This window comes from Salvelinus namaycush, chromosome 18, assembly GCF_016432855.1.
Source record: "Salvelinus namaycush isolate Seneca chromosome 18, SaNama_1.0, whole genome shotgun sequence".
Lineage (NCBI taxonomy): Eukaryota > Metazoa > Chordata > Actinopteri > Salmoniformes > Salmonidae > Salvelinus > Salvelinus namaycush.
Window position 1 is genome coordinate 18,511,310 of NC_052324.1, and position 27,670 is coordinate 18,538,979.

The 27,670-nt window shown below is 43.3% G+C and overlaps 1 protein-coding gene across 1 annotated transcript in view; it reads right to left on the minus strand.

The window, feature by feature from the left end:
• Window positions 1-2,235: 2,235 nt before the first annotated feature.
• The window catches only part of LOC120062853 (transmembrane protein 132D-like), a 56,053-nt gene continuing 30,618 nt past the window's right edge, over window positions 2,236-27,670 (minus strand). The window contains exons 2-5 of the mRNA XM_039012923.1: window positions 24,733-24,941; window positions 11,590-11,863; window positions 5,481-5,672; window positions 2,236-3,417 (exon numbers count right to left, since the gene is read on the minus strand). Of these exons, the coding sequence (XP_038868851.1) occupies window positions 2,236-3,417; window positions 5,481-5,672; window positions 11,590-11,863; window positions 24,733-24,941 (1,857 nt within the window). The remainder of the gene's footprint in view (window positions 3,418-5,480; window positions 5,673-11,589; window positions 11,864-24,732; window positions 24,942-27,670) is intronic.

A 27,670-nucleotide genomic window follows, 5' to 3' on the forward strand; every position in this document is an offset into this window, starting at 1 on the left:
GGGAAGAAAAAATAATCATTCATCAGGACAGTGGAGAAACAGAGACAAAGAGGGAGATGAGAGAGAAACAGATGGAGGAAGGGAGAGAAATAGAGATGGTAAGGTAAGGCCTTTATTTAATCTGGTGTTTTCATTCAACATAAAGCGTAAGATCAATAGAAGAACCGCAGGAGCTGCAGGGAATCAAGTAGGCAAGCTACTTGAACTAAATGAATAAAGGAATGAGGAGGGTCCCTTTCAGGAACAGCACAGGAGGCTGCTGAAGGAAGGACAGCTCATAATAATGGGCCGGAACGGAGCGAATGGAATGGCATCAAACACATGGAAACCACGTGTCTGATGTATTTGATACCGTTCCAGTTATTCTGCTACAGCCATTACCACGAGCCTGTCCTCCCCAATTAAGGTGCCACCAACCTCCTGTGGTGCACAGGAGCTTTCAGGAAAGCACTATTCAATGGGCCTTGTAGACACTGACACAACTAGCAGCGCTTTTAATGAAGCAGTATAAAGGATATTTCTGTAATTTGCTGGCTCATCTGTCTGTTTTAGAGGAGTGTTTGCTCGTTGTCTGACTAGCGTCTACTCCCCAGCAACAGATATTGCAACATGATCTCACAAACTAGCATTGATTATTGACCTCAAGTTGATATTATGACTGTTCTGGTCAGCTAACGGACTCATATATGAAGTAACTCCCAACATAAATGTTTTTTCTGAACCTCTTTCCTCCCACCACTTTCGTAGGCTTTTTATTCATTTATTAGGGTTCATGATGGGAATTTTCCATTTCAGAAGAGCGAGTGGAAATCCCATTCCACTTTGTCCTAGCCGAGCATTTCTGCAGGCTCCAAGACAAGGGTTAATTAGACCATAATTGGTAATTTAATTTCAGTTGTAGTCCAATCATTAATCAAAGTAATCACCATCAGTGTTAATTGGATTCATTCTGACATTCTTGATTTCTTGTTTCTATTTTTTATTGTGTGCTTGTTTGACATTTTACTGCACTGTTAGGAGAATAGGAACACAAGCATTTCGTTGCACCTGCTATAACATCTGCTAAACTGTTTAAACGACCAGTAAACTTTGATTTGAGAAGCACTAATAGTTGGTGGCAGAATAATTGGTGACAGCCTTATCCTTTATCCAAATCTAGCTGTTGTGCTACCAAGTTTAATGAATTGGTCAAATATACTGTTGAGTTCACTCTAATTGAAGTATGTTTGGCTAAATTCTGAAAATAGAAGAACAGCAAATGACTTCCAGTGGCTTCATTTTTCTTCACCATGGAAATGTAGTATTTGTGAAATTATTCCATTACTGGTCATTTTTGTAGTCAATTACAACTCCTGCACCATATTAGGGTACGACCAGGTTTGTGCTGTGTGGCTTATATGAAGACATAACCTGGAAAAGCACTAATCTCCATTCAGTCATTGAAGATAGTGGGTAGCAAAAAGGAATTCATGTTGGCATGTGTAATGTATTCCCATGTGGTTGGTGGATTGAAGTGGACACGCACCTCTACACTGTTGTATGTTCTTTAAATGACAGTTATGAAAATACAATATACAGAGCAACAATACAATGCCTTGTAGGAGGACTGTTCAGTATATACATAACCGTTTCTCTGTGTCTTCTGGTACAGATGAACCTAAAATGTGTGCCTTTATTTCAAACCACATGCAGGACGTTCTGTAGGCTCTGGTCTATCCTGGGGGCCCAGACATTTATCAAAAACAAAAGAACGACAGGATGTGGAATAGGAAATCAATATTCAAAATGCTACAAAACTTCCAAAACCTTTCAATGAGTACTTTATATACATCTTGAATATTTGTTCATTTACATTCTTAAATCTACATGTCATCATCTGCGTAACATTTTGTAGTTTTGTAAGTAATGCAGAGCTAGTCTGGGAACATGGCTTGAGTCTACCTACAAAAGAACCATCACGAAATAATGATTAAAAGGTAGGAAGATATTCAGAAATAAACAAATTATCAAAAAATTATATGTTTCTTTTCAAGTTAACGATTTGCCATTAGTCCTGTGTGGTATCATTACTATTTTTGTCCTCTTGAATTAATTTTCCCTTTGGCAGTCCCATGTGATTCACAAAAATGTTGCTTCCAGATTTCAACCTCTTCTAGGTTCAGCATTAGGTGCTGTCCAGGCCCAGCTCACTGTGAAAGGCATAAGGGTGAGTTATAAGTGCACTGAGCACACAGATTACGCCACCTCTTTTAAAGCACTGTCATTTAACCTCTCCATGTAGTTCCGAAGCTCCTTGGAGTCCCCCAGCTCTACATCTTGGCACACCCACTTAATGTCCTGGCTGTGGCTCATGCTCAGTGTGCTGACAGTGGGGCAGCCATTGTCTGGTGGGATGGTGGTGAACGTGGTGAACTTCACACACTTCCTCTTTGTGGTAGGCGAGTCTCCTTTGCTGTCCTTGGCTGTGCAGCTCGCCCTGTCTGCTGCCCGGTGTACCTGGCCCTGCACGTTCTTCTGGGAAGAGGCCCCGTTGAGCAGGTGGCTGCCCTCTTCCAGCCCGGCACTGCAGTCCACCATGGAGGTGAGCTCGTCCTGCTGTGGGGACAGGCTCATGTGGCTCTCCAGCAGCTCTGCCTCGTTCCCCAGCCACACCCAGTCGTGGGCGTGGTTCATGCTCTCCTGGCCCTCGATGGACAGCTCCTTGTGGCGGTACTTGAGGGTGTAGGAGATGCAGTTGATGAGGAAGACCAGGATGGCCAGGCAGAAGACCCCCAGCAGGGCGTACATGCCGATCTCCAGGTCAGTGAGGCCCCGGGCTGTCTGGATCAGATCATCCTCCATGTTGTGGCTGCGAGGGAGGTCCACCTGGGCAGGGAAGTCTGGCATGTTCTGGACCTGGTTCCCATCGTCTGACAGCTTGTCTCCATTGGGCCTCCTGATGATGGTACTCTTAGTGGTGGTGGTGACCTTCCTCATGACACCGTCCTCCATGTCAGAGATGGAGCTGCCGTAGTAGTGGGCTTCTAATCCAGTCCTGTCCTGGGAGGGAGACTGCTGCCTGCGGTCGCTGGACCTGTTCTCCAGCTCCTCGCCCTCTGGCCCGTAGTCACTGTTTCTCGAGGTGCCACTGTCGCTCTGGCCAAACTTCACCTTGACGTTGCAGTTCCCTGCAGCCAAAACGCTGCGCCGCTTGAACTTCTGGCAGAGCTCACAGACAGTCATCTCCACCCTGACCAGCAGGCCCTGGCCCTCAGCCTCGGTCACGATCACAGGCCACTTCCAGGAGGGGTCCTGCTGCACCGTCACCACCTCCTCATCCAGAGACGTGGCCGTCAGGACAAAGTAGTCTGAGTTGTACAGGTCCAGAGGAGCCATGGAGCCATCACTGAAGTGCAGCCACGCACTGATCAGGGCCTCCTGGACAAACACACACAGTGAGTAGGTAACACACACAAACAAGAGCAAAGAAAATAACAAATAAAGAAAAACAATCTCATGTAACACTGACGATATACAAAAGTATGTGGACACCCCTTCAAAGTAGTGGATTCAGTTATTTCAGCCACACCTGTTGCTGACAGGGGAACCGCTGAGTACTGAAGCGCGTAAAAATCGTCTGTCCCCAGTTGCAACAATCACTACCGAGTTTGAAACGGCCTCTGGAAGCAACGTCAGCACAATAACTGTTCGTCGGGAGCTTCATGAAATGGGTTTCCATGGCCGAGCAGCCGCACACAAGCCTAAGATCACCATGCGCAATGCCAAGCATTGGCTTGAGTGCTGTAAAGCTGCCTTCATTTGAATCTGGAGCAGTGGAAACGCGTTCTTTGGAGAGAAGAATCACGCTCCACCATCTGGCAGTCTGGGTTTGGCAAATGCCAGGAGAACGCTACCTGCCCCAATGCATAGTGTACACTGTAAAGTTTGGTGAAGGAGAAATAATGGTCTGGAGCTGTTTTTCATGGTTAGGGCTAGGCCACTTAGTTCCAGTGAAGGGAAATCTTAACGCTACAGCATACAATGACATTCTGTGCTTCCAACTTTCTGGCAACAGTTTGGGCAAGGCCCTTTCCTGTACAAAGCGAGATCCATACAGAAATGGTTTGTCGAGATCGGTGTGGAAGAACTTGACTGGCCTGCATAGAGCCCTGACCTTAATTCCATCAAACACCTTTGGTATGAATTGGAATGCCGACTATGAGCCAGGCCTAAAGCCTTCCCAGAAGAGTGGAGGCTGTTGTAGCAGCAAAGGGGGGACCAACTCCATATTAATGCCCATGATTTTGGAATGAGATGTTCGACGAGTAGGTGTCCACATACTTTTGTTCATATAGTGTATTACAGTAGTGGGAATCATAAGGTAGAGGATAGCTCACTAAAGTGCTACTGTTTTGTTAACTCAGCTGCTGTGCTCAGCAGTGGGGCTGCTGAGGGGAAGACGGCTCATGATAATGGCTGGAATGGAGCGAATGGAATGGCATCAAACACATGGAAACCATGTGTTTGATGTTTATTTGATACCATTCCATTGATTCCGCTCCAGCCATTACCACGAGCCGTCCTCCACCAATTAAGGTACCATCCACCTCCTCCTGTGGTGCTCAGACAGCTTGAAGGGACATAGATTAAAAGATAGGGAAAATACAGTATCAGACAGTCACATTAAAGACAGCAAATGGGGATTTGCCACAGACAATCATCTTAAATCCCTTTCTTGCTGTGATGTTGCTTTTTAATATGGCCACAGGACAAATCACCAGGAGCAGGGAAGGAGATCCATCAGTGGGCTGCAATTGCTCTCTAATTACAGATCCTCTAGGGGAATTCCTGCACGCTTATCCCCGCACGGACATTACAGAGATAGGACTGATAAAACTAGCCTGTCCTCCATTCTATCCTTCACTAGAAAGAGAAAGGGATCAAAGCGTTCATGAGAGGAGGGCAAGGGAGAAAGGAAGGCGAAAGACGATAGGACAGCTAGAGTTTGGCCTGTAAATTGTGTTTTCTTACAGAAACTTGCCGTGTTGCTTTTACACGCTCTGAGATTAAGCTTCCCTTTCTATTAGATGCCCAAGGAAACACATTCTGTCACACTCTGCCTTTCAAGAGTTGGAGTTAAGAGGGTTAGGAATGCAGTGGAACAAACAAACAAGCGCAGGCATTCACACACACACACACACACACACACACACACACACACACACACACACACACACACACACACACACACACACACACACACACACACACACACACACACACACACACACACACACACACACACACACACACACACACACACACACACACACAGTACTTACTGAATGTTCACATTAAGGGACTGCAATTGTGTGAAATGGGATCCAAACAGACAAGGCTTACATTAAATAAACTACTATAAACTGTTTCTTAAATCCTCATTTTAATCAAATGGGCTGCTAACTGATCGTTTTCAAAGATCTGCAGTATGTTGAACAGACCTGTTTTGGGCTCTGCAGCACTTCCTGTGTGGATGCCGTGGCGAGGATTGCCCTGTTGCTTCCTGGGCTGAGCTGCAGGTTCAGAGCCAGGCCGGTGACCAGCTGCACCCCCAGCTCTGTGATGGTCACTTTGTTATTCACTACCGTCACCGTCTTCTCTGCCAGGATGGAGTCAGACAGGGGGGACAGGACCTGGGACAACACAAGGGAGATGGAGGGAGGTAGGAGGAGAGAGAGAGAGAGAAGCCCTTGGGATTAATCCAGATTATGGACGGGACATGAAAGCCTTACTCTTTGAAATAAACAATTATTACATTATTCCAGGATGCTCTGTAAATCCTGCAGTGATTCTCAGCTCTGACCTTGATGCCTTCCAACATTATGCTGGCTTCCATTTCATTTGATGAGTATATAGATTGAGTTATTTGATGGTAAATTGAGTGACCTGAACAAGCCCTTCCACTATTCATTGTCAGGTGTTTATCCAGGAAACATTAATCAAATGATGATGTGGAGAGAAAACCACCAGCAATACACACTGGAGTAGGCAAGGACCGATCAAGGACACATTTCTGCTGTTAATGGACCTTTCCTAGTAATCCAATTAGTGCAAACCTAATTTCATTAATCTCATTTTGAAAATCAAAGATATCTTTCCATGCGTGCCCAATCATTGAGACCCCTCTATAGCTGTATTGCAGTATAGAACCGTGGCGTCTGGTAAGACAAGGGGCGGCGGACTATGTATTTTTGTAAATAACAGCTGGTGCACAATGTCTAAGGAAGTCTCGAGGTTTTACTCGCCTGAGGTAGAGTATCTCATGATAAACTGTAGACCGCACTATCTACCTAGATAGTTTTCATCTGTATTTTTCGTAGCTGTCTACATACCACCACAGACTGAGGCTGGCACTATGACTGCACTCAATGAACTGTATTCCGCCATATGCAAACAGGAAAACGCTTATCCAAAGGCGGCGCTCTTCGTGGCCGGGGACTTTAATGCAGGGAAACTTGAATCGGTATTACCAAATTTATATCAGCATGTTAAATGTGCAACCAGAGGGGAAAAAACTCTGGACCACCTTTAGACACACAGAGAGGCATACAAAGCTCTCCCTCGCTCTCCGTTTGGCAAATCTGATCATAATTCTATCCTCTTGATTCCTGCTTACAAGAAAACATTTAAGCAGGAAGCATCAGTGACTCGATCAATAAAAAAGTGGTAAGATGAAGCAGATGCTAAGCTACAGGACCGTTTTGCTAGCACAGACTGGAATATGTTCCGGGATTCCTCCGATGGCATTGAGGACTACACCACATCAGTCTTTGGCTTCATCAATAAGTGCATCGATGATGTCGTCCCCACAGTGACCGTACGTACATACCCCAACCAGAAGCAATGGATTACAGGCAACATCCACACTGAGCTAAAGGCTAGAGCTACCGCTTTCAAGGAGCGGGACTCTAATCTGGAAACTTATAAGAAATCCTGCTATACCCTTTGACGAACAATCAAACAGGCAGAGCCTCAATACAGGACTAAGATCGAATAGTACTACACCGGCTCTGACGCTGGTCGGATGTGGGAGGGCTTGCAAACCATTACAGACTACAAAGGGAAGCACAGCCGAGAGCTGCCCAGTGACACGAGCCTGCCAGACGAGCTAAACTACTTCTATGCTCGCTTCAAGGCTAATAGCACTGAAACATGCATGAGAGCACCAGCTGTTCTGGAAGACTGTGTGATCACGCTCTCCGCAGCCGATGTGAGTAAGATCTTTAAACAGGTCAACATTCACAAGGCCGCAGGGCCAGACGGATTACCAGGACGTGTACTGCGAGCATGCGCTGACCAACAGGCAAGTGTCTTCACTGACATTTTCAACCTCTCCCTGTCCGAGTCTGTAATACCAACATGTTTGAAGCAGTCCCTGTGCCCAAGAACACTAAGATAACCTGCCTAAATGACTACTGACCCGTAGCACTCATGTCTGTAGCCATGAAGTGCTTTGAAAGGCTGATCATGGCTCACATCAACACCATTATCCCAGAAACCCTAGACCCACTCCAGTTTGCATACTGCCCTAACAGATCCACAGATTATGCAATCTCTATTGCACTCCACACTGCCCTTTCCCACCTGGACAAAAGGAACACCTATCTGAGAATGCTATTCATTGACTACAGCTCAGCGTTCAACACCATAGTGCCCTCAAAGTTCATCAAAAAGTCTGGGACATAACACCTCCCTCTGCAACTGGATCCTGGACTTCCTGATGGCCAGCCCCAGGTGGAAAGGGTCGGTAAAAACACATCCACCACGCTGATCCTCAACACAGGTGCCCCTCAGGGGTAGGTGCTCAGTCCCCTCCTGTACTCCCTGTTCACTCATGACTGCACGACCAGACACGACTCCAACACTATCATTAAGTTTGCTGATGACACAACAGTGGTAGGCCTGATCATCGACAACGACGAGACAGCCTATAGGGAGGAGGTCAGATACCTGTCCGTGTGGTGCCAGGACAACAACCTCTCCCTCAACGTGATCAAGACAAAGGAGATGATCGTGGACTACAGGAAAAAGAGGACCGAGCATGCCCCCATTCTCATCGACGGGGCTTTAGTGGAGCAGGTTGAGAGCTTCAAGTTCCTTGGTGTCCACATCACTAACAAACTAACATGGTCCATGCCGACCAAGACAGTTGTGACGAGGGCACGACAAAACCTATTCCCCCTCAAGAGACTGAAAAGATTTGGCATGGGTCCTCAGATCCTCAAAAGGTTCTACAGCTGCACCATCGAGAGCATCCTGACTGGTTGTGTCACTGCCTGGTATAGCAACTGCTAGGCCTCCGACGGCAAGGCACTACAGAGGCTAGTGCATACGGCCCAGTACATCACTGTGGCAAAGCTTCCTGCCACCCAGGACAGTGACACATTTTTTTACCATTAAAATAACATCAAATTGATCATAAATACAGTGTAGACATTGTTCATGTTTTAAATGACTGAAGAGGTGACTCTGGGATGCTGGCCTTCTAGGCAGCGTTGCAAAGAAAAATCCATATCTCAGACTGGCCAATAAAAAGAAAAGATTAAGATGGGCAAATGAACACTGGACAGAGGAACTCTGCCTAGAAGGCCAGCATCCCGGAGTCGCCTCTTCACTGTTGACATTGAGACTGTTTTTTTGCAGGTACCATTTAATGAAGCTGCCAGTTGAGGACTTGTGAGGCGCCTGTTTCTCAAACTACACTCTAATGTACTTGTCCTCTTGCTCAGTTGTGTACTGGGGCCTCCCACCCCTCTTTCTATTCTGGTTAGAGCCAGTTTGCCCTGTTCTGTGAAGGGAGTAGTACACAGCGCTGTACAAGATCTTCAGTTTCTTGGCAATTTCTCGCATGGAATAACCTTCATGTCTCAGAACAAGAATAGACTGACAAGTTTCAGGAGAAAGTTCTTTGTTTCTGGCCATTTTGAGCCTGTAATCGAACCCACAAATGCTGATGCTCTAGTCTAAAGAAGGCCAGTTTTATTACTTCTTTAAATCAGAACAGTTTTCAGCTGTGCTAACATAATTGCAAAAGGGTTTTCTAATGATCAATTAGCCTTTTAAAATGATCAACACAGGAGTGATGTTTTCTGATAATGGGCGTCTGTACGCTGTCATGACTGTCCTGATCAGGTCAGGTTACAGACCACAACCCTACAGATTATCTCTCAACCCCAACAGAGGAGGAGAGATCTAGGGGTCTGAAGATGTGGGGGTTTTATGACCCCTCACGCCCCTGGTAAATCTTAGGCCACACAACATTCCGGTGTCCCCTCAATATGGAGAACCACCCTCAGAACATTACACATGCAATAAAGGGACTTTGGAACAATGGTTTCTGTCAGCCACAATGGTGGTCATGACGATAGATGGAATATGAAAATGTATGTCATTTTTGTTTTGTTATTAAAGGTTAATAGATGACGTTATTACGAAAACATGGTAACGTTAAGAGTTTTCCTAGTATATGTTTAATGTTTATACATTGTACGTTGTGTGGAAAATGTCCAAATCAAAGAGAATGTTTTGGTAAAGATGAAATGTGAAGTTAGTTGTCTAAAATTGGATTTGAGTAAAATCTAGACCTTGCCTCTTAACTTGGTACGCCCAGAGAATTGCCCTAAAGGCGGTTACGCCCACTTCTGACCCGAGGGTATAAAACCTGTGAGTTAAGAATTAACATATCAGACTAAGTGACCCAAACTGCAGCCAAGGTCTAAAAAGTCAACGAACCCAAAACGCAACACAAGTTTGAAGACAAAGAAATCTTTTTCTACCCATGCTACGGATGAGTAACTGTGTCTAAGCGGGTGAATTCAAGCCGAACCATCTAGCCTCCACTCCCCATCGAATCGTGTTATCTACACTGTTTCATTCCTACGCTGTGAGCTCTGAGCTACAGAGCTGTCTGTCCTCAGAAGACCCCTTCCAGAGCAAGGGCAAGGAACAGACCAGTAAGCCAAAAAGGACACTGACATCGTGAGGACAACTAGAGAGTTGTGCCGGAGAAGTGCGTCATTGAGCAGCCTGAACGGTCCACGCGGGGAATCCACAGAGACCTTCCACACGTAATTACATAATTATATTCTGACCCATAAGAGCGGCAGTTTGGGGCAAGGCTAGGGATAGAATAAGCACAGCTGACAAATTCACCCAAATGTATATTTATCTCGTGTACTTTCTCTTTTTCTCTCTTCTAAATCCCCATTTTGGGTAACACGCACCATAGTATGTTGGCCCGTTGTATTAAGTTCTAATCAATAGCGTAGAATGTGTTGTTGTGTATGTGTATCTTTTATCATCATTTTAGCTTTCTAGTAAATAAATAATCAACTAAGATTGGTGTGGTACGAACTCATTGGTGAGACCCGGGTCCGTGCAGATTCCCGGATTATGCGACGTTCAGAACGAGACTGTAGAGGTAACTGATTAATTAGCAGCTGTTGTAAAATCGATATTCTGATATTCTTTGAGTTAATTTGGGAAATAAAAACTCAATAAAAATAATTTCCCCATGGTGCCCCAGGTTAATGAGTTCATAATTGCTTGATTCAGTTAATCACGCAATTATAAACCTTTAATCATTCGATGAGCAACAGTCGTCACATTAACTAATACAACGTCACGACAACGCCTATGTAAAAATCAGCCGTTTCCATCTACAATAGTCATTTACAACATGAACAATGTCTACACTCAATTTTATGTTATTTTAATGGACAAAAAATGTGCTTTTCTTTCAAAAACAAGGACATTTCTAAGTGTCCCCAAACTTTTGAACGGTAGTGTATATTATTATTTTTTTTAACTGCATTGTTGTTTAGCGGCTTGTATATAAGCATTTCACTGTTGTATTCGGCGCATGTGACTAATACAATTTGATTTGAGCTCTTTGTGAGGGAAGGAGTGTGACAGACCGGTAGTTTGGCCTGTCTCATCTCGTGCTTTTGGGCTGGGGAGTATTTTCCTCTGTGCCCAGCCTAACGGGAGGCAGGAGCCAGAGGACGGGTAGTAATGAGTGTGGAGGTGAGGGTACATCTGCCTGCAAGACAGATGGATGAGTCCACACTGTCAAGATGCTGATCGGTTTCACACAGATATCATTAACTGACTGCTATTTATCCATTTAGCCTGTTTAGACTGACAAATGAAAGGACCCTGCTAGTGAGAGATGGCATGCTTACACTCTGCACCAGGGTGAGGCCCCATTTACTGTAACTACAGCCCAGACCTGGAGACATGGGACCATTGATAACCACCTGTCTGGCTGACTGAATGCATAAATATAGATTTTATCTCCTCCACTCAACATTTGCAAATCCCATTGTTATGACTGACTTAAGATGACTGTTTTAAAGTATTTTCAGCCCTAATATTAAAACAGACAGCGATGTTTTACTGTTCTATTTTCCAACTCCTTTCACCTCCCCTTACTCCTCTCTATTCACACTTGTTCCGTTTATTTTTTCTCATCCGTTGTACTGAAACACCTTATTACTGTACACAGTACACATACTCTACTGTACACGCATGCAGACACATACAGCGTACCTGGATGGTGGTCATCCCCATGTCCAGTCCCACTAGTATGCGTCCGTCCTGTAGCTGAGCTATCTGGGGGTCCTCCACCTTCAGGAAGTCCCACACCAGCCCAGTGATGTCCACCTGCCAATCACTGCCCAGCATGAAGGTCAGCTGACCACGGGGGTCGGCAGCTTCGGCCACAAAGTGTGTCAACACTCGAACCATGGCATTCTGGTACTGTAACGTGCAGCTCCTTCCTCTCCGGTCTTCATCATCCTCATCATCACTGTCCAGTGCAGACCTGCCATTACAAACAAAGCCAGTCATATAACATGAGAAACTAACCCCAACACTGGACAAGTCTAACATGAACATCTCAAGTCTAACATGAACATCTCTAACACCCACCCACTGATAGCAAATTCTGTTCAGGACGCTATAGGCAACCAATCATCTTCTCAAAGAAGGGAGTGTGTCTCAATGAGAATATTTATTGCAGTGTGAAAACAAGGCTTACAAGGTTACAATGTTGCTTTTGTAAAGTTGCTTTTAAACAAATAACTATGTCATACATATACAGAACACTTTTAGTAAGATAAATATCAGTGTCTGCTTTGTAAAAGTAAATCTGCCAAAGCAGCACTGGTGTCAAGCAGTGGGACAGGACAGGCGTGCCTCTGATAAACACCAGTGCTTTGTCAACAGTGTGCTAATCACAGCACTGCAAAAAGTTAAATCTAAGCAAGCCTAAATATCTTATATTGAGTGATAATTTAAAAAAAATCTTACCAAAATAAGCAAATAATTTTGCTTATTTGAATCTTAAATGGCAACTCCAACAATTTTAAACCTAATTTTCTTGATCTCCAGCACAATACCAGTGTCTACATATGTGAAAACAGCATATTTCTACGTTTTGTAAAACAAATAAAAAGTTGCAAAGTTCTACCCGATCATCAAAAGTTAAAACAGTGATTTTCAAACACCGAGATTCGCGGTGACGTAGGGAACAAAAAATAATACTCTCCCTCTGGCTAGAAACTCGTTGCAGGTTTTCAAAATCACAGTTTTTCTTACTTTTAATCCTACCCTGTGAGCATTTTGTAGGAACTTATATTTTTAACCACAGATCATAGGAATGTGCCGTTTCCATATACAGTGCTGTGAAAAAGTATTTTCCCCTTTCAAATTTTCTCCACTTTTGCATATTTTTTATACTGAACATATCAGATCTTCAACCAAAACCTAATATTAGATAAAGGGAACCTGAGTGAACAAATAACTGAACAAGTACATACTTATTTCATTTATTTCAAAAACAAAGTTATGCAACACCCAATACCCAATGACCCTGTGTGAAAAAGTAATTGCCCCCTTACACTCAATAACTGGTTGTGCCACCTTTAGCTGCAATGACTGCAACCAAATGCTTCCTGTAGTTGTTGATCAGTCTCTCACATTGCTGTGGAGGAATATTGGCCCACTCTTCCATGCAGAACTGCTTTAACTCAGCAACATTTGTGGGTTTTCAAGCATGAACTGCCACAACATCTCAATTGGGATTAGGTCTGGACTTTGACTAGGCCATTCCAAAACTCAATTTCTTTTGCTTTTCAGCCATTTTCACGTAGACTTGATTGTATTTTGGATCATTGTCTTGCTGCATGACCCACCTGCTCTTCAGCTTCACCTCACAGATGGATGGCCTGACATTCTCCTGTAGAATTCTCTGATACAGAGCAGAATTCATGGTTCCTTCTATTTAGACAAGTTGTCCAGTTCCTGAGAAAGCAAAGCATCCCCAAACCATCACACTACCACCACCACAGGTTCTTACTGTGGAATGCAGTGTTCGGTTTTCGCCAGGCATAATGTGACCCATGTCATCCAAAAAGAATGTCAGGCCATCCATCTGTGAGCTGAAGCTGAAGCGCAGCTGAGTCATGCAGCAAGACAATGATCCAAAACACACAATCAAGTCTACATGAAAATGGTTAAAAAGCAATTTAAAATATATTTTACCTTAAATTGTCTTTAAAAAAAATGTAAGTGAATTATCACTTACGTAAGTTTTTGTTTAGATTACATAAGATATTTAGGCTTTCTTTGATTTCACTTTTTGCAGTGAGGGCCTCGCCTATCCTGTTGCCTCATCACCTCACGTCTGGCAATAAACACACACAACTACAAGGTTTGATATCATAATGGGAGAGAAAAGAGTGAAAGGTAATCTCTTGAAATGTAATTCTTGTGATTATCCTCTCTCATTGTATTTTTTCCTGTCCGACACCGTTATTCCTCGATGTGTGGCAGAATGGGGTCTGGCAATGAAGAGTGAAGACACTAGCTAAGATGGTTAGAGATCAGCCTTAAGGCTCAGGATTCCCACTGACAAGATAAGAAGGATTTCAGAACGAGGGTTATTTTGACAAGTACTCACAGCAATTAATTAGTATTCAGTAAAACATAATACAACAAGTAAAGTGAATAAAGAATTGCAAATGCCTGTCTGCGTTTATTACACTGCGGTGGGACATTTCCAACTTAACTGTAGTTTGGGTTTAGCAGCCCTTAGTAATATGGAATATGCCTCGAGGTGCCGATTCAGCAGATACCAGATTACATTTGGACCTGGCAAAATGTGGAAGCTATACCATCCACTAGGGGCAACATGAGTGCCTATTACCATCTAGTAGGTTTGCGGCTTGCTAGGGTGTTGTGGATGGGCATTTAAGCCGCTGACTGGTTCCGAGGGTCACGTGCTACGCACTCATTTTAGTTTTAAGCCTTTCCCAAAACCTTAACCCTTAACCACTCAGAATTAATGCCTAAACTTAAGTTTAACCCTATCACTAACCTTAACCCTAAACTTAACCATTTGAAATTAATGCCTAAACGTAAGTTTTTGTTTAACTTTTGCAGAGTTTGGCTGACAGCTAAGATATGCCACTATGGCTGTAGGAGTAAATGAGACACATGGATAACATATAAAGGCATAGGACAGCTGAACATTAAAAAAACAGACCACATGAAGAGAAGAGACACATAGTCTGCTGATTCCACTAAAGACACACATACCAGAGAAATATGCGCCTAGGGCAACTGGACACACTAGACATATAGTCTGCTGATTCCATTAAGAGACACACATACCAGAGAAATATGCGCCTAGGGCAACTGGACACACTAATGATAAGAAGAGACACAGTCTGCCGATTCCAATAAGGGCACACATACCAGAGAACATACTGAGGCACTGAATTAAAAAGATAATGGTGACAGGAAGAATTAGGGGAAGTATGCTTATTTGCATATGGGTTGGACCTATATGTTGTATGTGTATAAATGCTGGAGCCGGGGCTGGGAAGTGGTGTGTGTGTTCCGCGGGCCATTCCAGGCTTTGATATACTTTGTATTAAAAGCCTAATTGATTTCACAAGTTCTTGTCAGCGTTATATTTGAACCGATTGTCTACGACATGGCGTAATTCTGTTGCTGCAGTTATGCCACGGGTTGGCATTTTATTTGGAGATTGGGTTGGGGTTTAGCTGATCTAGTTTACAAATACTGTAGTGAGGGTCTTCCCTTGACATGTCCTTTACAGCAGAGCTCCCAGCTCCTATAGGCCAGGGTATGGGTAGTGGACAGGTCCAGTCCAGGGGGATTATTCCAAGTATGGGTAGAGGGAGAGAATGTGATTGGGGCAGAGCGAGAGCATGTGATTGGGGCAGAGCGAGAGAATGTGATTGGGACAGAGGGAGAGAATGTGATTGGGAAAGAGTGAGCGCATGTGATTGGAAACCGAGTGAGAGCATGTGATTGGGCCAGAGTGAGAGCATGTGATTGTGGCAGAGTGAGAGAATGTGAAAGGGCAGAGTGAGCGCATGTGATTGGGGCACAGTGAGAAAATGTGAAAGGGCAGAGTGAGCGCATGTGATTGGGGCAGAGAGAGCAAATGTGATTGGGACAGAATGAGCAGACAACAGAGGTCCTGTGTGCATTATCAGCTGATGGCTCCCAATCCCTATTGCTAGTATTTTACTCCTGACATAAATCTAATCTGCAGGAAGGCACGGTGCAGCGATCTCCAATCTAATCTAAGATTAAAGGCCCAGTGCAGTCAAAAACGTGATTTCCTGTGTTTTATATACATTTCCACACTATGTGGTTGTACTGTGAAATTGTGAAATTTATGATAATGCCCTTTTAGTGTAAGAGCTGTTTGAGAAGACTGCCATAAATTTCACCCTGTTTCTGTGGGATGGAGATTTGGCATTCCATGGGGATATCACCATGCGGTAAATTAATCTAATAGACCAATAAGAAGAGTCCAAACCTCTCTGCCAATAACAGCAAATATTCAGTTTTCCCCTCCCCACTCAGACCACTCCCAGACAGTCCAAGCAAAAATCTTGCTTGATAAATTGCCCGTTGCTGAAAAGCTATTTTGTTTCTTTTTGACCATTTTAATTGAAAACAATCACTATAACCAGGTCTCCATCCAACCTTTTTATGCCAGTAAAGTACATGTCGGATAAAAAATGTCACGGCAGGCCTGATGGAAACAGCATTTTTTTTGGTAAACTTTTGAAATGTCGACCAAATAAAATAAACTAGACAAGGTGGGATATTTGTGTGTTGGTAAAATTCATTATGGGAGAAATGGCGGTATATTGGCAAATGTATAAAAAAAAAGAAGAAATATCACATTTACATAAGTATTCAGACCGTTTACTCAGTACTTTATTGAAGCACCTTTGTCAGCGATTACAGCCTCGAGTCTTCTTGGGTATGATGCGACAAGCTTGGCACATCTGTATTTGAGGAGTTTCTCACATTCTTCTCTGCAGATCCTCTCAAGTTCTGTCAGGTTGGATGGGGAGCGTTGCTGCACAGCTATTTTCAGGTCTCTCCAGAGATGTTCAATCGGGTTCAAGTCCGGGCTCTGGCTGGGCCACTCAAGGACATTTGGAGACTTGTCCCGAAGCCACTCCTGCATTGTCTTGGCTGTGTGCTTAGGGTTGTTGTCCTATTGGAAGGTGAACCTTTGTCCCAGTCTTATGTCCTGAGCACTCTGGAGCAGGTTTTCATCAAAGATCTCTCTGTACCAGTGTTTCCTCTGCATTCATTTAAGTGTGGCGCTACACCACGACAGAATCATTCCCACCACACCAAAAGAAACATAGTTTCAATAAAGTTCTGTAAAGCACATTTACCTTTCTTGGTAAATAGATAATCTCAAGAAAGTGACCAGTGCCCGGGTGACCAGTGTACGATACAGACGCTCTGCGGCACGAAACACAATTCACTTGAATCACTTCAGAATGCACCTTCGCGAGAAATGGTACACCAGGGACCAGTGCGCAAGTGACCAGTGGGCAATACATAAGCTCTGCGGTGCGAAACACAATTCACGTGAATCACCTCAGAGTGCTCCCGTGTGAGAAACTGCAAGAAAGGTATGTTAGCTTGTTTGTTTGACTAACGTTACCTAGCCAACTAGTCGAAGACACTTGGACCTTTTATTTAAAACGCCCCCATAAAGAAAATTACAATTAAAAACAGGTTCAGCCCCTGGTTTGACCGTGATCTGGCAGAGTTACTTCACCTCAAGAATTTCATTTGGCGAAATGCTCGGCACATACACTCAGGCTGACTGGCTCTCGTTCAGGCAAATGAGAAATAAGTGCACTCAGGCTATCCGGAAGGCGAAAGTTAGATACTTTAAGGAGCATTTCTCTCTCTATGGGTCAAACACCAAGAAGTTATGGAAAACGGTTAAAAACCTAGAGAATAAACCCTCCTCCTCACAGCTGCCCATGTCCCTTAAAGTTGATGATGTGGTTGTTACTGAAAAGAAGCACATGGCTGAGCTTTTTAAATCACTACTTCATTAAGTCAGGATTCCTATTTGACTCAGCCATGCCTTCTTGCCCGTCCAACATTTCCTCATCTCCCACCCCATTCTAATGCGACTAGCATGTTCCTATGTTCCTCCCTCTTTTCCCCCTGCCCCGCTACAAAGTTTCTCCCTGCAGGCAGTCACTGAGTCCGAGGTGCTAAAGGAGCTCCTTAAACTTGACCCCAAAAAAACACCTGGGTTAGATGGTTTGGACCCTTTCTTCTTTAAGGTTGCAGTCCCTATCATCACCAAGCCTATCTCTGACCTCTTTAACCTCTCTCCTCTCTGGGAAGGTTCCCATTGCTTGGAAGGCCGCCATGGTGCTTCCTTTATTTAAAGGGGGAGATCAAGCTGATCCTAACTGTTATAGGCCAATTTCTACTTTGCCCTGTTTATCGAAAGTGTTGGAAAAACTTGTCAATAATCAACTCACTGGCTTTATTGATGTCTATAGTATTCTCCCTGGTATGAAATCTGTTTTTCTGCTCAGGTTATGGATGTGTCACTGCAACCGTAAAGGTCCTAAATGATGTCACAATTGTTCTTGATTCTAAGCAATGTTGTGCTGCTATTTTTATTGACTTGGCCAAAGCTTTTGATACGGTAGACCATTCCATTCTTGTGGGCCGGCTAAGGAGTATTGGTGTCTCTGAGGAATCTTTGGCCTGGTTTGCTAACTACCTCTCTCAAAGAGTGTAGTGTATAAAGTCAGAACATCTGCTGTCTCAGCCACTGCCTGTCACCAAGGGAGTACCCCAAAGCTCGATCCTAGGCCCCTCCTGGATTTTGTGTTAAACGCTCTACAACAAAGCTTTCTTTTTGTACAAAGCTTTCTCCGCCCTTAACCTTGTTCTGAACATCACGAAAACAGAGGTGATGTGGTTTGGTAAGAAGAATGCCCCTCTCCCCAACGGTGTGATTACTACCTCTGAGGGTTTAGAGCTTGAGGTAGTCACTCATCTCTGTATACCCGTCGCAAGACCCACTGGATGATGCTTATTTATAAAACCCTTTTAGGCCTCACTCCCCCCTATCTGAGATACCTACTGCAGCCCTCATCCTCCACATACAACACCCGTTCTGCCATTCACAATCTATTAAAGGTCCCCAAAGCACACACATCCCTTTTCAGTTCGCTGCAGCTAGTGACTGGAACGAGCTCCAAAAAAACTCTCAAACTGGACAGTTTTATCTCCATCTCTTCATTCAAAGACTCAATCATGGACACTCTTACTGACAGTTGTGGCTGCTTAGCGTGATGTATTGTTGTCTCCACCTTCTTGCCCTTTGTGATGTTGACTGTGCCCAATAATGTTTGTACCATGTTTTGTGCTGCTACCATTTATGCTGCTGCCATGTTGTGTTGCTACCATGTTGTTGTCATGTTGTGTTGCTACCATGCTGTGTGGTCATGTGTTTCTGCTATGCTATGTTGTTGTTTAAGGTCTCTCTTTATGTAGTGTTGTGGTGTTTAAAAAAAATCCCAACCCCCATCCCCGCAGGAGGCCTTTTACCTTTTGGTAAATAAAGGTTAAATAAATTTATTAAATAAATAAACTAGTTAACTACATAAGCTAGCTATAACCTAAAAACTCTACTACCATAATTTAGATCTATAATATTCCTGCCACAATTGTAACGGCAATTAGCTATCCAATATCCCTGAGTATGTTGATGATAGAAACATGGATAACTAACGTTACTAGTCTAGCAAGTTAGCTAGTTAGTTCGTTTGGAACTGTATCAAGTGCAAGCAAGATAGCTCCATTTATCTGTCTTCGATTTGATATTTTTTTTCTCAGAATAGTTTATTGAAATATTTCCAGCCACAGCAGCGAACGAGAAAGGGAGAGCAGTGACAAGAGTGTCAGGTAATGTTAACTTAGCTAGCTAGCGTCAAATCAGCCTGAATTAAATGAAACTTTCTTTCGTTAGTTAACTCCTTAAAAGCTTAAGCTATCGGTTTTATAACAAGTGTGATCGATGCTTGGCTGCTGTTTGACAAACAAAAATAATCTTGCTCTTTTGTCCATAATAATCTTATCATGTAGGCTATACCCGCACTGTATATGCAAGCTGTTAGCTAGAGCACATGTGCCAATACCAGAGTGGGCACTTACGCTATATATTTTTGTGACAAAACCATCAGTAGAATTAATTTGCACATTGGAATTTAACCGCAAAAGTTATTTTTATGTGCACTATGTCATCATGCACAGCCTTTTATCCACAAACAAGTTAATTTGATGGAAAAACATCTCTGGTGGAAAAATGTGCATATTGTTTTTATACACATTTTTGAATTTTCACATGAAAATCGGTCGCCAATTGGGTGGAAACCTAGCCAATAACGTACTTATTTGTTTCCCAGAATTATTTGATATTGAGATAAAAATGGCTGCATTGTTTTGGCATTTTGCTGCATGTTGTTTTTCTATTACAAAGACCTAATGAAGGTAATTTGAGGAGAGATGGACGGAACTGCAGCTGCATTTTCTCTTCCAAGAAAATCTATAACTTTTATGGTCTACATTTCTGAGCAGGTGCACTTGAATGTCAAATGTCAAAGGAGGCCAGTTAGTGTCATTGTTTCGGCAAGGTCAGCATCTGAGGATAACACACAAGCACTTTTTTTCCTTTTTTTTCACACAAGCCCTTACAGTGGGAAGAAAAAGTATGTGGCAGCAAAGCAGCCCCAAACCGTGATGCTCCCTCTACCATAGTTTACAGTTGGGATGAGGTTTTGATGTTGGTGTGCTGTGCCTTTTTTTCTCCACACATAGTGTTGTGTGTTCCTTCCAAACAACACCATTTTAGTTTCATCTGTCCGCAGAATATTTTGCCAGTAGCTCTGTGGAACATCCAGGTGCTCTTTTGCGACTTAAGATGTGCAGCAATGTTTATTTTGGACAGCAGTGGTTTCTTCCATAATGTCCTCCCATGAACACCATTCTTGATTAGTGTTTTACGTATTGTAGACCCGTCAACAGAGATGTTAGCATCTTCCGGAGATTTAGCTGACACTAGGATTCTTCTTAACCTCATTGAGCATTCTGCACTGTGCTCTTGCAGTCATCTTTAGTGGACAGCCACTCCTAGGGAGAGTAGCAACAGCGCTGAAATTTCTGCATTTATAGACAATTTGTTTTACCGTGGACTGACTTTTAGAGATCATTTTGTAACCCTTTCCAGCTTTATGCAAGGCAACAATTCTTAATCTTAGGTCTTCTGAGATCTCTTTTGTTCGAGGCATGGTCAGCATCAGGCAATGCTTCTTGTGAATAGCAAACTAAAATGTTGTGACTGTTTTTTATGGGGCAGGGCAGCTCTAACCAAAATCTCCAGTCTCGTCTCATTGATTCAACTCCAGGTTAGTTGACTCCTGACTCCAATTAGCTTTTGGAGAAGTCATTAGCGTAGGGGTTCACATACTTTTCCCAACCTACACTGTGAATATTTAAATTATGTATTTAATATAGACAAGAAAAATACAATAATTTGTGTGTTATTAGTTTAAGCACACAGTTTGTCTATTGTTGTGACTTAGATGAAGATCAGATAAAATGTATGCAGAAATCCAGGTAATTCCAAAGGGTTCACATACTTTTTCTTGCCACTGTATATTATAAGAAACATGCAGATGTTCTAAAAACAGAACATAAGAAGCACTTCCCAAATGCAACCTGTAACAAAGGAAACATAGCCATAATAAGAAAAGCATCATGCCATGTTGCACATCCCTCACAGAGAGCACACTTGTATCCCTGAGCGAGGGGAATTAAGTAATGTCCCTGCTTGTAAATGGTTATCTTGGAGGGGACGTGCCCAGGGGTCTTGACTTCCAGGGGGCTGCCATTGATTTTGTTAGTCAGTCTCACTCAGATATCATATTAACATGGCATAAGTCATGGCAAAATTTGTAGAATTGTAGGAATTTAGCTTTAAGGGCCCCCACCAGAGGGCAATGCCACCCCTATTTCGATGTAATGCATGTCCTAAAGCGTTAAGTCTTGTTTAGGTTCCACCTTTGAAGAATGATGCAGGCTTCTAATACATATTCAGGAATTGGGGGTGGGAACGTTGTGGTGATTTCCACGTGTAGCAGAGAAATAACAACAAGTAGGGCTGTCAGTGCAGCTAGCTAGCATTATCGAGCTAGCAATCTGTTACACCGTATTCAAAAGATTAGCCAGCTGCCTAAGCTATGGCTGGTTCTGGAGATGGATTTGTCACAGGCATTTAGGGAAAACTTTGCCACAGACGGATAGGAAAAAACTTTGACATCTCCAAAGTTTTGGCATGTTCCATTCGGCCGCGAATCTGCCATAGATATAGAAAGAATAAGATGAAGCTCTGGTAATATGGATAGCCTAACTATTGAAAGGATTGGACTAGAGATGCGCCGTGTTCATTACATTACATTCTAATGAACACGGTGAAACCTTTGGTAGGCTACTGGCAGACTATTTGGCTAAATTCAATTTAACACTAAAACATTCCTCTCCACCGTCAAGAAAAGAGGCCACTAAAATGTTTTGCCACAAAGTGGCGGCCCCCCAACCAGAAGCTAGAGCCGGCCCTGACTGTCATTCCCCCTCCCGCTCTCTTTGTCTCTCCTCTCTCTTTCTTTCTCTCTCCCCCGTGTCTGTGTGGAACACTTGGCAGCCTATCAGACGGAGGCAGGTCCCTTCTCTTGGTATTGTGGCTCTGAGTGGCCCCCTGCTCTGTGGACGGGTGCTGGTGCCCGCTCTTGTCACCAGTCACGCTGCTACTTTGCAAGGTCACGCATGTTATTCCCTGATAAACAAAGACGGTCTGTCTCCAAGAGGTCTGTCGGCAGCCATGCCAGACCGGACGCACTCATCAACAACAACAGAAATGGGCTGTCCCAACACACATTTGGAAAACAACATCGCACATAACACAACAAGCCCCCACAAATCCAAACTACAGTGAGCTCCAAAAGTATTGGGACAGTGACACATGTTGTTGTTTTGGCTCTGTACTCCAGCACTTTGGATTTGAAATGATACAATGGCTATGAGGTTAAAGTGCAGACTGTCAGCTTTAATTTGAGGGTATTTTTATCCATATCGGGTGAAACATTTAGAAATTACAGCACTTTTTGTGCATAGTCCCCCCCATGTTAGGTGATCAAAAGTATTGGGACAAATTCACTTATAAACTCAGCAAAAAAAGAAGCATCCTCTCACTGTCAACTGCGTTTATTTTCAGCAAACTTAACATGTGTAAATATTTGTATGAACATAACAAGATTCAACAACTGAGACATACTGAACAAGTTCCACAGACATGTGACTAACATAAATGGAATAATGTGTCCCTGAACAAAGGGGGGGTTCAAAATCTAAAGTAACAGTCAGTATCCGGTGTGGCCACCAGCTGCATTAAGTACTGCAGTGCATCTCCTCCTCAGTGACTGCACCAGATTTGCCAGTTCTTGCTGTGACATGTTACCCCACTGTTCCACCAAGACACCTGCAAGTTCTCTGACATTTCTAGGGGGAATGGCCCTAGCCCTCACCCTTCGATCCAACAGGTCCCAGAGGTGCTCAATGGGATTGAGATCCGGGCTTTTCGCTGGCCATGGCAGAACACTGACATTCCTGTCTTGCAGGAAATCATGCACAGAACGAGCAGTATGGCTTTTGGCATTGTCATGCTGGAGGGTCATGTCAGGATGAGCCTGCAGGAAGGGTACCACATGAGGGAGGAGGATGTCTTCCCTGTAACGCACAGCGTTGAGATTGCCTGCAATGACAACAAGCTCAGTCCGATGATGCTGTGACACACTGCCTCAGACCATGACGGACCCTCCACCTCCAAATCGATCCCGCTCCAGAGTACAGGCCTCGGTGTAACGCTCATTCCTTCGACGATAAACGCGAATCCAACCATCACCCCTGGTGAGACAAAATCGCGACTCGTCAGTGAAAAGCACTTTTTGCCAGTTCTGTCTGGTCCAGCGACGATGGGTTTGTACCGTCTGTAAGCTGTTCATGTCTTAACGACCGGTGCATGTTCATTAATTGTTTATGTTTCATTGAACAAGCATGGGAAACAGTGTTTAAACCCTTTACAATGAAGATCTGTGAAGTTATTTGGATTTTTACAAATTATCTTTGAAAGACAGGGTCCTGGAAAAAGGGACGTTTCTTTTTTTGCTGAATTTATGTGTATTAAAGTAGTCAAAATTGTATTATTTCGCCCCATATTCCTAGCACTCAATGATTACATCAAACTTGTGATGCAGTGTTGGATGCATTTGCTGTTTGTTTTGGTTGTGTTTCAGATGACTTTGTGCCGAATAGAAATGAAGGGTAAATAATGTATTGTGTCATTTTGGAGTCACTTTTATTGTAAATAAAAATAGAATATGTTTCTAAACACTTCTACAATAATTTGGATGCTACCATGATTACGGATAGACCTGAATTAATCATGAAAAATGATGAGTGAGAAAGTTACAGACGCACAAATATCATACCCCCAAGACATGCTAACCTCTCACCATTTCAATAACATGGGAGGTTAACTTTTTTGGGGGGGTATGATATTTGTGCGTCTAACTTTCTCACTCATCATTATTCACGATTCATTCAAGTCTACCCGTAATCATGTTAGCATCCAAATTAATGTAGACATGTTTAGAAGCAAATTCTATTCTTATTCACAGTAAAAGTGACACCAAAAGGACACAATTCAATATTTACCATTCACTTATCATTCATACCCTCAAATGAATGCTGACAGTCTGCACTTTAACCTCATAGTCATTATATCCTTTCAAATCCAAAGTGCTGGAGTACAGAGCCAAAACAACACAAAGTGTGTCACTGTCCCAAAACTTTTGGAGCTCACTGTATATGCCTCTTTGTCAGTCAGTGAAAAAGTTTAATGAGCCAGAAGCCTTTATTTCCAGGCTGGCAGGTGAGGGAGGGGACACTTTCCAGATACAATAGTGAATATGTCCAGTACTAATTCCAGTAGGTAGACCTGAGGAGTGTGAGGCCAGCAGCACAAAGAGTGTGAGGCCAGCAGAATTAGGTGTTGGTGGATAAGGTATTAGAGGAGACGAGGTCATACAAAGTTCATACAAAGTGCAGAACAATATCATATGTTGAAAATAAGAGCTTTTGTGCATGCTCTTTCGATCATCTCCATTTTCTGTCCACTTACCTGGCGAGGACTGCATGGGTGAAGAATCTGTCTATGTGATTCTATGGAGGGGGACGAGGGACACATACCTTTGGCTGCTGGTCATGATGGGCACCCTCCATCCCTTGATCTGGCTGAGCTCTGTGTCAGACACCTCGATCTGGAGGGGCAGCCGTGGGATCCACACGTTCATCTCCAGCTGGGCACTCAGGTAGCTGTAGGTGAAGTTCACCATCATCCTCACCTTGCCCTTCATCTCCTTCCCATTCACAAACACGTAGTCACACCTGTCTGACACCTGGACAGGAATAGGAGAGGAGAGGAGAGAAGCATGTGTAAGTGTCACCTAAAGAGATCCCCAACCAAGCAGCACCATCAGAACCAGACAAATCCAACTCAATGGACAAGGCTGGACACAAGCATGCACGTGGACACACACAGCTTTATTTTCATGACATTTCTGGACTTTTTGGGGGAGTAAAAATGTTTCAACATTAAAAATACTATTTTCCCTAACCCCTAACCCCTAACCCTTAACCTAACTTTAACCCTATCCTTAACCCCCAAAAACCCTAACCTTAAGTCTTACCCTAACCTTAACCCCGAAACCTAACCCTTAAGCTTAAAATAGCATTTGAACAAATTTAGGACATGGAAAAAGTCCTGACTTTTTAGTTCTTGTTTTCCTACCTTGTCAGGATATTGGGGTCATGATAAGGTAGGAGAACAAGTACACACACACACACTTTTCAAACTGCAATGTACTGTACTGTATTGTACTGTAGGTTGTCTTTTATTTTCACCCTAAAATGGACCAATATGAGATGCACTACAGTGTTGTGTGTCCCTCTGATACATTTTATCTAGCGTTTGTTCTTTGAAAAATAAGATGTAAGCTTCACTGTTCATCCATACTCTTTATTCCCAACTACATAAGGAGAAAGGAGGTGGGCAGGGGCACATCTTAAATGTGTGGAAGGAGGGTTGCAATACAGGCCCTTAGATTACCAACGCATCTGTCCATGGCTACATAGTACCAACAGAATGTAGAACCAACAGATGGCAGCAAGAGAAAGGAAGGCAGGTCCCCACTGATAACATGAAAACTCAAAACCATCTGTTTTACAAATGGCCTTTCAGAGGAAATCACTGGGCCAATTGCATGACATTGAAAGAGGCAGGGCTTCACAGCTCGTCATCGCATTAGCTGGCTGACTCGCCCCTTCACTAGCAACTACTCTTTGATCCACACTCAGCCTCCATTTTCTCAAAGCCTTATGATGAAGCCAGTTTAGCACCACAAATACAAAACACATACACACACAACCGCGAAGGTCATTCAGAGGTGTGGCCGGCAGCTGCAGGAGTGCATCAAACACAAAAACACATGCACACACACACACAAAGATTCTAAAAGCATATGGAGTAGACAATTAATCTATTTTTAAAGCAGATATTATGAGCAAACTCCTATTAGCAGTTTACTACTTCAATGAGACGAATTGAGATTAATTCATAAAATATGTTTTTCAATTTCAAAGTTGTTTCTTTACTGTCAGATATAAAAGACATGAATAAGCATTCATCATTCACAGAACAGAGAGTGTATCCTCAAGTAAAAGGGCTTGTGTGACAGATAGCCAGCTCCTCCGGAGCTCTCCTCTCCCTGCATCACTGCTTGTCTGATGCAGCTTAAGAACCAGTGGCGTAGCTTGTGCCTGTGCGGTCACACCAGGGCCCGCGACGTACATGGGCCCGGTGACAGGCCCGGATCTGCGGAGCCGCGGGCCCCATATGTAATATGAATACCATCCCACCATCCTCAAATATTAATTGTTGACACGGGTCCATCACATCTACGATTTGACGAGAAGATCTTTCTTTAACGTAGGCTATATGATAAATGATCTCATTGATGGGTTCACCAGCAAAATTATTATAATTTGCTAAATAAATCATATTATTCAATAGTTTCAATACCATGTTAATATAATGAAATGCATTCTGGGATTCATTGTGCAAATTCTCTCCAAAGCGTTGTTCTTATTTATTTATTTTTCAAGAAACCAACAATGCAAAAAAAAAAAAAAAGGACATCAAGGACAACTAAAATCAAAACAGCAAGGCCAACTGTATATGTTTGAGTGCATGTCTGGCACTATTTACATATGTGTGTCCATGTATGTGTGCATTTGAATGAGAGTGTGTGTATATGCATGTGTACAAACACCTGCACGGCATCAGCCTCAGGCAAACCGACATTAGCTGTAAAAACATCGCCCCTCAGTGTCATTCAAACTTACTTTTGATTATATTTTGATTATATTTTTTTAACTTTATTTTTGACCATTCTATCTCTCGCCCAGCAACTCCACTCCCAATTCCACATCCCAACCCTCAGCTTCCCTCAACCCATCCCACTTATCTCTGCTGGCCACCCTCTTCAGATTTCTAAGCAACATAAACTCAGCAAACAATTATTTAATCCATCTAAACTTAGCAAAAAAAGAAACGTCCCTTTTTCAAGACCCTGTCTTTCAAAGATAATTCGTAAAAATCAAAATAACTTCACAGATCTTCATTGTAAAGGGTTTAAACACTGTTTTCCATGCTTGTTCAATGAACTATAAACAATGAATGAACATGCACCTGTGGAACGGTCGTTAAGACACTAACAGCTTACAGAGGGTAGGCAATTAAGGTCACAGTTATGAAAACGTAGGACACTAAAGAGGCCTTTCTACTGACTCTGAAAAACACCAAAAGAAAGATGCCCAGGGTCCCTGCTCATCTGTGTGAACGTGCCTTAGGCATGCAGCAAGGATGCATGAGGACTGCAGATGTGGCCAGGGCAAGAAATTGCAATGTCCGTACTGGTGGACAGCGATACAGGGAGACAGGACGGACAACTGATCGTCCTCACAGTGGCAGACCACGTGTAACAACACCTGCACAGGATCGGTACATCCGAACATTACACCTGCGGGACAGGTACAGGATGGCAACAACAACTGCCAGAGTACACCA